The 15,203-nt window shown below is 41.2% G+C and overlaps 1 protein-coding gene across 2 annotated transcripts in view; it reads left to right on the top strand.

Annotated features, from left to right (window-relative positions):
* Window positions 1-14,987, top strand: part of LOC113212365 (phosphofurin acidic cluster sorting protein 2) — a 26,621-nt gene extending 11,634 nt beyond the window's left edge. Inside the window, exons 2-17 of one of the 2 annotated variants that reach the window (XM_026431033.1) lie at window positions 3,176-3,479; window positions 3,561-3,720; window positions 3,812-3,990; window positions 4,094-4,208; window positions 5,170-5,352; window positions 8,197-8,346; window positions 10,006-10,124; window positions 10,210-10,368; window positions 10,477-10,685; window positions 10,782-10,936; window positions 11,023-11,248; window positions 11,359-11,401; window positions 11,482-11,714; window positions 11,805-12,079; window positions 12,161-12,280; window positions 12,359-14,987. In XM_026431033.1, coding sequence (XP_026286818.1) covers window positions 3,176-3,479; window positions 3,561-3,720; window positions 3,812-3,990; window positions 4,094-4,208; window positions 5,170-5,352; window positions 8,197-8,346; window positions 10,006-10,124; window positions 10,210-10,368; window positions 10,477-10,685; window positions 10,782-10,936; window positions 11,023-11,248; window positions 11,359-11,401; window positions 11,482-11,714; window positions 11,805-12,079; window positions 12,161-12,280; window positions 12,359-12,486 — 2,758 coding nt within the window. In that variant the 3' untranslated portion in view covers window positions 12,487-14,987. The remainder of the gene's footprint in view (window positions 1-3,175; window positions 3,480-3,560; window positions 3,721-3,811; window positions 3,991-4,093; window positions 4,209-5,169; window positions 5,353-8,196; window positions 8,347-10,005; window positions 10,125-10,209; window positions 10,369-10,476; window positions 10,686-10,781; window positions 10,937-11,022; window positions 11,249-11,358; window positions 11,402-11,481; window positions 11,715-11,804; window positions 12,080-12,160; window positions 12,281-12,358) is intronic. The other variant, XM_026431034.1, reaches the window with a different exon arrangement.
* Window positions 14,988-15,203: the final 216 nt, after the last annotated feature.

Consider the following 15,203-nt stretch of genomic DNA (forward strand, 5'->3'; position numbering starts at 1 on the left):
GGCGCTTGCCTTCCGGCCCGCCGCGACCACCTTCTTGGGCCTTGTGTGTCGTAGAGTCCTCGACGGGGTCCTGGACCAGGTCCTAGATCAGGTCCCGGACGAGGTCCTAGCCCTCCAAGAACATGTGCCGCTAAGTGCGCGTGGCGTTTCGGCGTGTCGTCTCCACTGAGATGCTTTGCTCCGCACCGCAGCGACACCGCAAAGTGAAGCGAGGAGAAGGGTCGCATTGATTGGGGTTTGTGTTGGACTGATGGCGTGCGGTGCGTGGCCTGTGAGGTGGCCTGCCCGTAAAGCCTCCCCGTCAGCCCGTCAGGTGACTCACGACGCGCTCGCCACCGTGCCGCTGACTACCCCATTTCCCATCCCTAGTGCCATGCATATCACCAAGCCAACTATACGCGCCGCACCCCCCCACACCTTTGTAAAAAGTTTTCTTAGTTTTACGAAAAAATATTACGAAATTCGTAATATAACGATGTACCGTATAATTGGCGAATAAACGAAGTTTTACTTATAGAAAATTAATCGAGAAAATTTTGTAAAATCACGTTAATTTTCTTCCTCATTTTTGGTCACTATCTATGTATCGTTTATTACTCCCGCTCCCGCACTTTTTATTTGGACCCCATATCGTCTCATGACGTGGCATTCAGACATTAAAGGACGACAAGTGTTTTGAGGTGATTATTTTCTCGTGTACCGCGGTTCGCGTTGGGCTTGTTGCGCGGGTTGCACATCCGGCAGGACGGACGTTCGTGTCCGGGGGGAAGGGGCGTAGGGTAGTGACCCTTGTAGCTGTCCTCACTCCTCTCCCCGCGGGAGACGATAGTGGGGGGGGGGGGCAATGGGACGGTGGCAGGCGGCTCCCCCTCGTCTTCCTGGTGGCTGTCGCTCGTTTCTGTCCTGGAATAAATTCGATTCCCTTTTCCAATTGAACTTCCCGCCCACTCCCCTCCCGCTCACCGCTCACCTGCCGGCAGGAGCGAGAGCGGAGGCGGAAGCAGTGCTGCTGCTGTGGGGCGGGCGCATGACTGCGCAGGCTCGCGGGGCATGCATGCACATAGCAGCAGTAGCAGCGGATGCGAAAGAGGAATCAAGCAGCATCAAGGCTTCGTGAGACTGGACTGCATCGCCTCTTCCACAAGGGTCGTGGTCTGCTGGCTGGGCGTGATCTTTGTTATGCCTGAAGGGATGATCCGGAAGGCTAGAACTATAGCAGAAAGTGGGTCCGTCATCTGCCATGACAACACTGCCAAGTTCAGTCTCTGCAAGGGCTTGAAGCGCCTGGTAGGTAGGCAACATCTTGCGTGCAGTGCGTGCGAGTACCGCGGGGTGGCCTACCCCGAGTCTCACAGGCGCTGAGCCAGTACTTTTGCCGAATAATTTTGAGAAAGACGAACGTACTTTCTGGACGATCCCTAATCTCTGATCGGGTCGGGAGCTGAGGAAAGGCCAGGTGGGAGGCGGGCTTGCGTCAGCGACACTTTGCGCGAGAGTCTCTCCAGAGGGCTGGCACCTGGCACACTCCTCTCGCGAACCTTTGAATGTGCTCGTTCGTTACATTTTCAGTGTCTAGGCCTCTGGCTGACCTGGGTCTTGACGGTCAGACGGATGGCCGATGGAGGCGTGCGCTGCCGCTGCGCCCTCGCGCTCCCGGCCCCGACATGGCCGGCCTGCACACTTTGCATACAAAATTGTGTCTGTCTTTATCCACTCGCTATGCCTTCGTCGCTTGTCAGTCAGAGTGGTGGGGCGGGCGGAGAGGTGAGGAGTACTCTGTGAGGTGTTTGCGTTGTTGTTTTCATTTTAAAGTCTGTGAAGAGAGACTAACGAGAAATGTGAAAACCTTAATGCGACGTGTGTGCGAGGTGTTGCCGGCGCGCGTGGTGTGACTCAGAGTGCCTTTGCGGCCGAGTGCGCGGCACCACGTAGCCGGGGCCTGGCGGGGGGCGGGCGGGGGCGGGCCTACTACACAGCCCCGGCCCGGCGGCAGGACGAATCGTGTTAGATGAGCCAATTTCGCCGCCCAGCCCGCCGGGCTACCGCCTCGCCACCACAGCCGCCGCTCCGCTGCGCCGCGCCGCCTCTGTGAAAGGCTGCTCTGTCGGTAGCGCCTGGCCCATGGCCTGGCCGTGCCGCGCGCCCACCGCGGAGCCTGACTGTGGCCCGGGCCCAAGCTCGCGAGCACACTGCCAAGGGCGGCCGACGCGGCCAGACAGAACTGTCGGCAGGCGCGTATTAAGCACCCCCCACCCCCACCCCCAAGCCGCCTGGAGGGTAGGCAATTAGCTCTACTGAACCCCTGTATGGAGGAAACCGCGGCGCAAGGACCACCTACCCCGGCCAAAGATCCTCGTTAATTAAAAACGTTTGTTGTAATTTATATGTTGTAAATCAGCCCATTCTTGCTTGGCAATTAATTCCAAATCGATACAAAGTGCTTGCAAAGTGCTTGCAAAGTGCTTGTAAAACAACTTCGAATTGTTATTCTACGACCCATCATGGAAAATATTCCGCCAGAGAGATGCTGCAGCGGTTGATCGATCAACCTGCGCAGATAACGTGCCATATGCACCTATCCACTTCCCTTATCCTAAGACGGCGGCGGCAGTACGTCGTCCCGCCTTCTGTCGACTCATGTCGTGCCGATTTGGATCTTAATGACGAATTGATGAGACTGTGTATATAAAGACGGTCGCGGTCCGCTACGGCTGACGAGTCACTTCGACCGTGGCGAGCTCGTCCAGCAAGATAGTTTTGGTCTCTGCGCAGACGAGCTCCAAGATATTAACCGCACGTAATACACTCACTCCGGTTATCACTGTTGTCACTTGTATCGCTCGTATCGCTCATCTTGCGCCATTCACTGTCTTTGAGCGCGCACCCACTGATTCAGCATCGCGGTGTCCCGGGGTGGGTGGGGCGGGCGGGGGCGGGGCCGGCGACCGGCGTCGGCCAGCCCTGGCTGCGTCACCGTCACTGAGTCACTCGTTCGTAGGACTCCGGACGCCTCTTCCGCAGCTCATACGGAATTTCTGCAAAAAATAAAAGAGTTGTTTCAGCTTTCATCCGGCTCCTCACTCTCTCTGCGCACTGCATACCTGCGATCTTCGTCAGAAAGCGGGCTAGACGTTTGCGTAAGTCGAGCTGACCGTTTCCTTCTGTCCTGTTGCAGGTTGTGCTCGCTCACGCTGTCCAGGCTGGTGCTGCTCAAGCCCATGGGGCCCGACCTGACGTCCGTCAGCATCGCGGTCAAGATGCAGGGCTTGAAGCGAACGCTGCGCTCCAACGAGCTGGTGCTGCCCGCGCGTGGGCTGCTGGACACGGAGCTGCAGCTGCACTTCTCGCTGCAGTACCCGCACCTGCTGAAGCGCGGCGGCAACCAGCTGCACGTGAGCCTGCAGCGCCGCAAGCGCTACAAGAACCGCACCATCCTCGGCTACAAGACCCTGGCCGAGGGGGTGGTCAACATGTCACAGGCCAGTCACATCACACGTCTGCCAACATTTTTATCAGAAGTTAGGTCGGAAGGTCTAACTTGTTATGTTGTGTTGCTGCAGGTGCTTCAACGGCAGTTGGATTTGGAGCTCGAATTGTGTGGTGACGTCAAGGAGCCAAAAAGTCATGGCAATGTGGTTGCTCGAGTCTCCGTCCAGGGATTGAATTCACAGCCCGTTGACCATGAGGATACCGCAAAATTGAACCCCCATGACGTCTCTGGTGGGTCAAATTTTAATGTGTTAATGTGTGAGATATTGTAATTCATTTGTGGGAATTATATTTTATGTTCTTCAATTTGTTCTTCTCACAGATCGAGTTGGAGATTACTCAGATGAAGATGAAGAATTTAGCTCGAATGAAGATGGAGTAGAGGAAGCTGAAGGCTCCGATTCAGAACCAATGCTAGAAGAAAATGTTGGAAGAAGAGCATTGCAAAGGCAGAGGCAAAGGCAGGCAGCCAGAGCTGGTGCCATTCCTACAAATGCTAGGGTATGTCAGTTTTTTAAAAATTCTCATTTTATTCCAACCTCATTCTGCTAGATTGTCATAAATCTAAGAACCGTCTTCCATTCTATTTTTTTCTCTATTCCAGCAACGTAATTTGAAGCAAAAGTTTATCGCCCTCCTGAAACGGTTCCGAGCAACGGAGGATCTTCAAGGATTGGATCATGATCAAGAGGAGCTAGCAATGTCCCACAAGTTAACAGGTGAAGCATGTCAGACATTTGGACATCAGTCTACTCATCCAGTGGATTGTGTTTGTGTTGCGTGTGTGAACACTAATATTAATGCTTATGGAGTATTGTCAACCCCACCTCTGAGCCCTAAACATCATTTGGAACGAGGGCATTCCTTTAATTCTCACTTTCATAACCAAAACATTAAAAAAATGGAATCATCTATGAATGATTTTAGTCTGCAGTCACGAACTGTGCTTGTAAGGCATTCAAGTTTCAAAGATCAATTTTCACAGTGGCGACAGTCACGGTTGAAAGCTCTATCCAGTGTGCACCAAAATAGTGATAATGGAGATGAGCCATAAGTAGCTGATAACAGCAGTGATTTCTCAAACACACAGTGTTCCTATTTTTGTCATTACCTTAGATTTCTTCAGTAGGAGTCAAACCAATTTATTTATGTAAAGACTAGAATTCTCTTAATGTATAGTATTCATCTTTTCTGAGACGCTTATTAAATATTTTTCCTGATGAACTTGTCTGTGAGTAACAAGATTTTCTCAAGTGCTGTATCATTTTGCATGAACTGTAAATCTATAAGAGTTTTGATTATGAAGACTGCTCTAAAAGGTAAGACAGGAATTACTCTTCTCGATGCCCATTCTAGTTCCATCCTTTGCACACAGTATTTGAATTTGAAATGTATTGTTTGTCTTATCTTGTGTTCAGTTTTTTTTTTTTTTTCAAGCAAAGCTGGAATGGTCCTTAAATTGACTTGTTGCTTAGAACTGTACCTGAGCATTGCATAGTGTCCTCTGCTATGAGCCTTCCAACTTAGATACACTAGTGACACTTCATTTAAATTGACTTTATTACTGTATTCTCCCAGGTGTCACTGTGATTCCTTAGGCTATAAATAAGTTATAAGAGTAAAACCTTCCTGAACCAACCTGACTAATGAACTCCTCTGACCATTTTTGTGTTTTTATAGCTGGTGGGATGGACGCTACTGAATTTGAGGACCTCATGGAGGAACTTGGAGAACTATCAGGCTCTGACTCTGGACCAGAGGTGGACACCCTGAGCATGTCTTCCACTCCAAAACCATCATTACGTCCGTTTTTCTCAAGCAGCCGATCCCTCGTCCATGATACTCTAAACGTCCCAGGAGCAGGTGAGTTACTACTATCCATAGACCAATGCCTTCCTGGAAACCAGTAGAATCGGCGATCAATTTTACTCTACGTATGTACTTTCAGTGGAATTGGGATCTTATTGTGTACTCTAAAACAGCTTATTGTGACCCTCCGATGTATTTGTCTTATAGTTCTTTTTTTTCTATTTTTTTCTTTGGTTTTGGTCTGTGAAGACATTTGTGCTTGTGTATGCTTGCTTCAGTGTGTGATGAAAGAAAGAGGAGGCTCACGAAAGTTCTTATTTACCATTCTCTGTTACTACTTAAATAATTGACTAATTGTCTCTGAAAATGCTGATAAAACTGGAAAATCATGTGCATTTAAAAATTTTGAAAGTGCTCAGGGCTTTCCAGTTGTTGGGTATGGTGGGCATGAAGCAGCTTGACATTACATGTACCATGATGTGGAGAACTCCTGGAAATCAGTTTTTGGTTTCGCTTTAGGTATAATTTTTTTCAGAATTTAAACATAGATTTTAGTCTTGGTAGTGTGCATAACACTATAGTGTTAACGTGCCACACAAGGGTTAGCATGGTTTTGCTCTGTGTCGTCTTCTTTCAGTTAGTAATACAGTATTAATTTTCTATCTGCAAAACCCGACTACTCCTTTCGTATCCTGATCTTACCCATAGTAGCTGGGGCCAAAACTTTACTCCCCACATTAACTCTCTTTTGTAATACTATGTTTGAGTGAGACAGCTACTTCATGCTCTTTTTGAATACCAGTACCTTTATAATCAGAACTCTAAATTTTTCCTTCTTGTGATCACAATTTCACTGGGGTCATTTCACATTTCTGAACTCAAATTCTGAGTACTGATTTCTTCTGTCATTATGTCAGGTTGACATCAAAATTAATTTACTGTTGATACATTTAGAGATCAGTGCATGATATCTGTGTGCAGGCTTGACTGAACCGCCGACCTCTGCCTCCCCTCAACCTCAGAAAACAATCTTTGAACGCAAAAAGTGGTCTATCAGCTCAGATTCAAGTACTGTCAAGAGGTCTCCCAGAAAGGCGGAAGAAACTGAACAGAATTTGCTCTCCTTTGATGAGTGATCAATCTAGAAGTTTTCACTACAGCCTGCCTTTCTACTTCTTTCATTTAAAATTGTTATAGAGTCATACTTGAGTTTGTTTCTCAGAACATTTTTGTTTGTTTTTGGTACCTTGCCTCTATCTTATAGACTTTCTATAGATCTATAGATTTTTTTATGAAGTATTTATTTCTCTTCAGGTTCTGCAATAGAACAGTTTCTTTTTTAATATTACTAGGAATATGCCAATTACTTCAGCTCTGGCCATCAAATATAATTTAAAGGGGCAACTTTATAGATCTTAAAATAAAAACAATTTTATGCATGTGGGTACTCTTCTTCAACTATCCCCTGCAATATGTTTCTTCTTTCTTCTTTCCTTAATCTAATAATGTGATTAACTGTGCAATGCTTTAGCTTATTTGATGTCATTTCCAAGTAATGGAAAATATGATAGTGTAAACCACTTTTTTGGGTGTGAGCATATTTAAAGTTTAATGGGGTAATCTTTGATATTTAGTGTTGTCACATATTAAAAAGAAGACTTAAATTTTAAAAGACTGATTTCAGCAGCATATTTTTTGCTGCAAACTCAAATGCATCTTTTTGGTAGGGCTGTCTCTGGTCAACATACATTGGAGCAGATATGCAGAAGGGGGTACTAGAATTGCGTAATGCAACGATCAGTAGCATTTCTCAACTAACCTCCTGTTGATGCGTTCTCCACGCTTTCACGCATTTTAAAAGCTAAAATCAAAGGAGTTATTTGTTAGTTTTACCCAAAAAATTAGTGTTCTGAGGAAATTATATCAATTTTGTCGAGCGGGAAGTGTATTTGTGCATGTGTTTGCTTAGCTCTAAAGCAAGCATGTTGGTTTGCTTATTGCTCCTTATTGTGACTTCATAAATCTCATTCAATTTGGTTCAAAGGATAGTGAGTTTGCAAAATTTTGTGAAACTTTTATGTTCTATTCTTGAACATCATTTCAGCTCACTTGTGAGTGTATTCTTTTTTGATGGTGTGCTACTGTGTCAGTATTAATGCATTTACATTGATCTCACTTCTTAGGTACCTATATGAATTAACATAACAAGCAGTTTTAATTTGTTGTATTTACGCATACAGTTAAGGGCAATTATATTATGTTTTTTAAAATGCTTCTCTTTTAAATTACTGCAGTGTTGTTTCTAGATATTACTTTGTAAAACTAAATTCTTTAGCTTGACAAAAACCTAGTCATATTCATAATCACGTTATGGAGACAATGTACTTATGTGTACTTTCATAAATGGCACTGTGTAAAATTAATTCATGTCTTTTTATTATGTATACTAGTTTTAACCATTTAAAATAAATAACTATCGTGGACAGTCATATTTTATTGGTTCATTGTTCTATCACTCTTTACATGTTTGTCTTGTTGCTAAGAGATTGTTTATTGACATTTGGCGTACTGTATTACAGTTGCACTAAAACAACACATCCCAGTCCACTGGAAAGTTGTGTTTCATGTAATCCAAAAGACCATGATTTTCATAAAAATTACCAATGGACAAAACCTATAAAGAAAGTAGTCATGCTTTACTCATTCTCCATGCTTTTACCAACCTATTGTGTTTTTCCAGTAATAATTAATATCAAGAAACAAGTTTGGGCGGAGAATAGTTACAAGTTATAAGTCCTGTGGTTTGTTGTAGTTTGTCAGTGTAACAAAAACTAGCGTGATTGTTGATAGATTGTGTGCACGCTGGCAGTAATGCTGCTTTATGCTGTGCATATGCAGGCTCAGGCGCCGCTGCAGTAGAACGTCAGCCCAAACAGGTTGTACCAACAGGAAGCTCTACAACGTCGGGTGTCCAGGGCCCTTCTGCTGTGCCAGTGGTTGCGGTGGCCACTACGCTTATGCCTACCTCAGTTTTAGGCCAAGGCCCAGGTGCGTCGCCTCGCGTTGGCACTTAAACTTGCAGATCCTCCCTCCATCAAGTTGATTCTTGTTTCTTTGTCTTCTCTGTCACTGCTCTCTTCCTCTCACCTATCTGTCCTCTGCAATTTTATGTACCAGTTCAATACTTTGCTCACTTTTTCTTTCCGTTCCAATTCTAGTGTGTTCCCTCTTACATTCTTCTAGGCTTGTGAGTTTTATGTGCTCCCTCTTGTTATCTTCATACAATTCCTTTATTTTTGTTACTCAATTTCTTGAAAACAAATAACGTTTCTGTATCTTAATCCTATTTCAGTGATTTCCCTTCTGAACAGCATCTTAATTTTTTTCCTCATATTCTATTGGGTATTTTTCTTCGCATGCGCTCCCGTCCTCCCTTTGACTGTAAGGTGCCATGGCTCCTGCAGCCCTAGCGAGTTTGCATGCAATCCGGCCATACTAGAGTACATGCAAAGAAACACCCGGCCCGGTACGCACTGGCAAGAGCTGTCCATATACCAACTAGAACACATTTAACACTTACTTAACCAATTCCCTGATATGAACACTCATTACCCCCACCCAGTATATTTCTAATACCTTTATGATCTACTTGATCACTTCAACACCCATTTAAAATACGTTGATGTGATGAAGTTATAGGGCATTTTCAATGTGAGCAATGTAAGAGGCAATGACTTTCTATATCAGATACTTCAAAATTGCAATCTTTCGAAAAGTACAGTTCAAGCCTTGATTCAGTTCAGGGCATGAAAACTTAACATGTTGGGGTATTTTAGGTGCCCATAGCTCATAGATAGTTAGGGTTAAAAGAAAGCTTTGAATAGTTTGAATTCAATTGAAAATTAAATTAAAAATTTGAGTCATCCTTTTTATAATTTTTTTACTCCAGCCATTTACAAGCTATAGGCACCTAAAATTCTCATAATGTTAAATTTTCATGCGCTTGTTCAGTCTGATTTTTAAGATTATTTTGATTTTTGTTGTTCTGAATAAATAGACTTAAACTTACAACATATTCATTGATGGACAGCCCTTTAGGAGGAAACCCCACATCAGTTGTCGGTGTCTTAAAAATCTGAGTGCCCCCCTTTTACTAAGACTATGGGAAAGCTACTGCAAAATATTTGCTTGCTTTGCTTTGACTGTCTATTTGCGTCCTGCATGCTTTAGCAATTAGTTAATCGTTTTCATAGCCTTATTATAAAATTTTATAGGAACTACAGAAACTGATTTCATCAAGCACTACCTCTTTGCCTATGAATATTTTGCCAAGATTATTTAGTCACAAATTTCATACTTTAGTCAGTATACTTATTACCTAATGAAATTTTTGTTTGCAGGCTTTCTTTTATGTGAAGAGCACTTAGTCTTTTGGTTTTGCTTGCTAGTTTTATCAAAGACATTTTTCTTCTCACCTTTCTATTTTCTATAAATGTTTTACATTCAAATTTTACCAATTTAAAAGAAAAAATTTAATACATATTTTCTGTTGATTTTAAGAATCTTTACGATTACAACTATTTAACATCCTTTCAATAAATCAAATTAAATAGTGCACGTTTCATCCATAGTTCTTTTTTTTTCCCCCACACATCTTTTGAGAAAGTTAACTTTGGAAAGTGAAAATATTTACCCTATTCTGTGCAGATAAAACTGGAGATCGCTTGAGTGATGAGAGTTCTAAAAAGGCAGACTCTGACTCTCATCCTGAAAACTGGACTGATCACGAAGCAAGCGACCCACCTGCATCATCGCCTCCAAAACAGGTGAGGCAAGAAATAGCTTTTGCAATTCCTTCAAAATTGGACTTTCAATGTAAGGTAGCATATCAATTTTTCTCTTATTTCCTAGGATGGAGAGCGTGACAGAGATCGTAAAAGCAAGTTATTTACAAGGGATCGCAACTCCAACGCACCTAAGGCTAAAAAACAACTTAGTGTTGTAAGTTTTGGGGAACAACAATCAAGGACAAGTAATGGTGCTCACAGTGGGGAAACAACTCCTAGTGAGGTTGGTGACTCATTTTCATGAAATTATTTTAAAACTCTGAGTAAATAGTATTTACTATACATGATTTTAATTTTTTTTCTCGTTTCTCTCTCTGATTTTTTTTAATAGCCTCGTAAAATAGTGTTAGAGCAGTTATCAAAAGTTTTGCCAGCTGATGACATTCCTCCAGATCATCTGATTCTTGTCAATGTGTCAGATATTGGTGGCATGGCTATTGCCAATCGCCTATCAGATTGGCAAAATAAGGTTGTTGCTACAGCTGGAATGGGAGACGTGAGAGCTGCTGTTAACTGTCTCATTGGTAAAATTCAGAAATTGTGAGTACTTGCAGATTCTTTGTAAAATGCAAATCTACCATAACAATTTGTAAAATGTATCTAAGGATTATCCCATTGCTTTTCTTTTTCATATAGCTGTAACTCAAGTGCCAAAGCTCCAACACCCATGAGAGTTTTGTTAATTGGAGGAGACCCTTTTGTGCACTCTGTTTTAAGGTGTTATGTAGAACAACTTTCCATTAAGCCGCCAGATTGGCAAAATTATCTACGATTTCTTTTTGTACCTCTGGGTAAGATAAATGAGTGTTTTAAACTGCTTATATGTTTTTAGTTGACAAGCATAACATACGTTGAGATTTTAAATTGTCTGCCTCAGGTGGTAGCTGGCTTGGTCGGTATTTGTGTTCTCTAGATGCAAACTATGCATTAGCATTTGGGGGTGATGCATGGCGAGAGGTTGTGGAAAGGGCAGAGAGAGGTGAATTATGTAAAGCGGATTGGCAAGAGGTGGTGGGACGCATTTGTCGCTACTTACACAACACCTCAGGAGCCTTATTGCATCTCCCAGTGGCTGAGGCAATGCTGACCTATAAGGAAAAAAGGTTTGTCAGAATTGATTTTGCAAAAGACTAGTACACCTAATTCAAACTATATTTTCTATGTTGAAGTGCCTAAATAATTTCAACTACATCTCACCTTTCTCTTTTTATAGTTCTGATGAAGAATCTTCTCAAATATTCATTCCTTTCATGAATGTAAGCATTCTCATTTGGTTTAAATTCACAATAAAATAATTTCTCCCACGTAATAAAATTTGCAATATTTTATCCTACAGGAGGTACGACTTGGCTCTCAAGAATCAGCTTTATCTGCATCTGTTGACCTTGAGGAAAATGCTTCTTCTGTGATATCTGGCTCTCCACCGTCACATTCTCAAATTGGACTAGTTGGATCCCCGGCAGGTCCTGTAAACCAACAGATTTCTGTTTTACCAAGCGATAGGAAAGGGGAACGTATAACACCTCCTTCCTCTCCTAATATTAACACTGTATACGTAGGACCTACTCGGTATGCATTAGTTCAGTTAATGCTGTTTCATCTCTGCCATGGCTTTGTTATTTTGTTTTGTTTTTTCAATTTTTATCTCTTTTACTGCAGTGATAGTCCACAATCTGAACCAATGGAGTTGCAGTTAGATTATTGGCTGTGTAGACCTGCTGACACACCCCAGGGATCAGCTGGCAAAGCAGCCAAGCCTGATTCTGCTAAGTCAACCTTAAAAATGGCATTTCGTTCATTACAAGTTGCCAGGGCTCCGCCCACTGGCGAATTCCCTCCTTCTTTTACTCCCCAACAAATTCAGCTGCAGCAACAGTGGCTTCAGCAACAGTATTTGTTTTTGAGTTATTGCACCAAAGAAAAGAAGCAGAAAAGTAAGATTTGTGTGTTTATTTCTTGTACTGTTCTCGGAGTACTGTATGTTGTCTCTAGTTAATTGTTTCTCTTCTGTTCAGTAATGCGCTTAGGAAAGAAGAAAGAAAAAGAGCGAGAAAGCGAAACTGGTAAAAGCCAATCAGTTGATGGTGTCTCAAGACTTATTTGCTCTCCCAAAATTCACAACATTCCACTAAGAGGTAAATGTTTCCTGATAGTTCTAAACAATTTAAGCCTCACTTAGACTTGCTCTAAACTAACACTTCTCGAATTCCTAGTGAGCATCGATGGAACAGAATGGTCAGGTGTTAAGTTTTTCCAACTGTCTGCACAATGGCCAACACACATCAAGCACTTCCCTGTGACACTTTTGGGATCAGCATCATCTCCAATTGAAGTTTGCTAGCTGTGCCAATGAAAATTACTAAAATTTTATTTTATTGTTTCTTTTTCTTTTAAGATTGTACTGTTTACAATTGCTGATATTATTTTATAATATTTTACTTTTTGTTCTAAGCTACATTACTCTTGACAGGCACAAGCCTGATCTCCTAGTCACCCCCATTCATATCACCAATAGTGTATGTTCTTTATTGTATTAAAATTGAAATATTTTATCATTACATTTAGTAATTCTATAGAAACATATTGAATATGTCATGGATTAAGTACTTTGTGTTTAGTATACTTTCTAGGACTTAGCACTTAATTGTGCGTTTTCTGTTGGCTGTGTATTGCTTAGGAATGTCCTAGGTATGTGTTTGTTGGAGGTCTGATTTGTAAGATTATTTCATATTTATAATGTTTTTATTTATTAACTGAAATTTAGACTGCAAAATGGACCTGAACCGTAGTTCTGTTTTATTACTAGATAACTGGATATTATGCAAAAAAGTTAATTCCAAGCAGGAAAGGGAAAGAGAAACAAAGGGTGAATCATATTATATTTCTAGTGAAAAAAAAAAAAGTCTTCTTGTCTGTTTCCATGATTTTTTTTTTGTTCTCCTTCTGAATCGCTCTGAAGTTACAAAGCCACTGAATACTCAATTACAACTTTTCAAATAGTGTGTTGAAAGCCATATTATAGTAGTGATACATTATCCTTAGAGCTAAGTCACTCAAAGAAATGCTTGTGAATGAATGGATTATTGGATGACTATGGTTACAACAGTTGTCCAGAATTTGAACTTTTTCTTGCCCTTTGTTGACTGCTCATTTTAATTTTATACCTAGATGGTGAAGCGCACAGTCCTAGTCATATCATGTCCTGGCAATAATACTTGCTGTTGACTGATCATGTGCAGCTTTGTAATACTTTGGCATTGGAATTTTTGTTTAGTTAAATACTGCACTTACAGTACTTACCCTACCTAATAGAAACAATAGCATTTATGTTATGTCCTGTCCCTTTTTACCAAAGATAATTTGAATAAAAGCAGAGAGTGCAGGTGCTACACTGTGAATTTGTGCTCAAATCAGTTAATTTCAGTTTTGTTTTTTTTTAAACACCTGTTGAATTTTGGATTTTATAGAAGCAGGTTTTCTAAAGAGAAATTGTGACAATACAGAATGAGTTCATTCTAATGGTAGTTGAGATTTTAACGCATGCTTTTAGTTACCAGTAGATGCATTTAGGGCTTAAAATGAGATTACTTACAATTTATTATTGTTCACATTGAATACAGAATAGAATGAATTCATATGCTCTTTAGGCTTGCTATGGAAAGGCTGTGCTGGTTATGCTTTCATGAATCGGGCTGACATCTTGAAAGAATCAAACCACACATGGAAAGAAACCCTCTTTGATTAGCCGTTAAGTGTTGAATAATAGACAATAAACCAGAGAACAAGTTGGCTTAAACATTTCAATTCTTTTTCTCAGTGACCCTCTGGCTTGCGATCCTGAAGTATTTCTTATCTCATTCAGCGCTTCCTTTATCTTGAGAAAAACTAATGTTTCACCTTTCTGCAGCTTTCTTCATTAATTATTTCTTTGTACAATGAACTGCAATGCTGCAATGTTAACCAAAACTTTAGTCTGTAAGTGCTTCTAGTCGAGTATGAACTCATCAAAAGAACTACTGTCAATCTTTTGAAGAATGTTTCCAGGAGACCGATTTTGAGTCGTAGCTCAATGCCTTAGTCATGATCATTTAAGCAAGGTGTATGCATCTTTCCATAACTAATGGGCCTTAGAAAACTGTGTTGTGACCACTTTCCGAATATTATTTTGAAATTTGAAATTCTACTCTGCCATCTTGAGAGCTGTTATTCTTTGTGTGTTGTCTCTCAAAATTCCATTTGGATAAATGAGGGAGGAAATTTCTGGTAATCGTTTTATTCTTCTATTATTTCATCTCAAACAAAACTTGAAAATTTCTTATCCTTCAATGAGTGTCTTCTATTGATCTTAACACTGTTTTCTGCCCACGTGTCTCTCTCTACAGTTTTGGCTGATGATTCTTGCATTCTATCACTTTTCTTTGATTTAAGCCGACGTCACTGGAAATGAACTAGAACCATAATTTAGAAACGCACAAGATGATGGATTGGTGTTTTAAAAGACTGGCATTAAGTGGCCAAATGAATAGTTCTCTATGATGTTAATAACTTTAGAGAAGAATCTCTGGAAGCTTAAAGCATTCATTGTGTGTGATTTTGTTGCAAGCTTTACAAGTTTAAGAACTGATATTACTAGACAAGTTAGTGTATTCAAAATGCTTCTAGTGAAAGGTGTTAAATTCACTTTTCAAACCCACAATAAGCTGCCATGAGTAGAAAATAAAATAGTTTGTATACTCTTTACGAGTTATGTTCTTTGCTCAGACTTTTCATCCACTATATTTGAGGTCTGCCAGAATTTCATAATGAAAACTATCCATGAATAAAACAAAATTACTTATTGAATTGTTTTTTGAATTCATCCTTTCCCTTGCTAAAAATGACGGTACACTTAGAGGAGACGGCTCCGATTGTCCGAAGCTCGCTTGTCCGAACCTAATTTATCTATTTTAGTAAATAAAATGAGTAAAGTAGTTAATTACATTATGTTATTTCATTTAGTGACAGTTGTTGAAATAAGAGCTAAATCAGGTACAGATACCATCAGGAGGGCAAACGAAG

The sequence above is a fragment of the Frankliniella occidentalis genome, unplaced genomic scaffold (assembly GCF_000697945.3).
Source record: "Frankliniella occidentalis isolate FOCC.00 unplaced genomic scaffold, Focc_3.1 Scaffold229, whole genome shotgun sequence".
Classification (NCBI taxonomy): domain Eukaryota; kingdom Metazoa; phylum Arthropoda; class Insecta; order Thysanoptera; family Thripidae; genus Frankliniella; species Frankliniella occidentalis.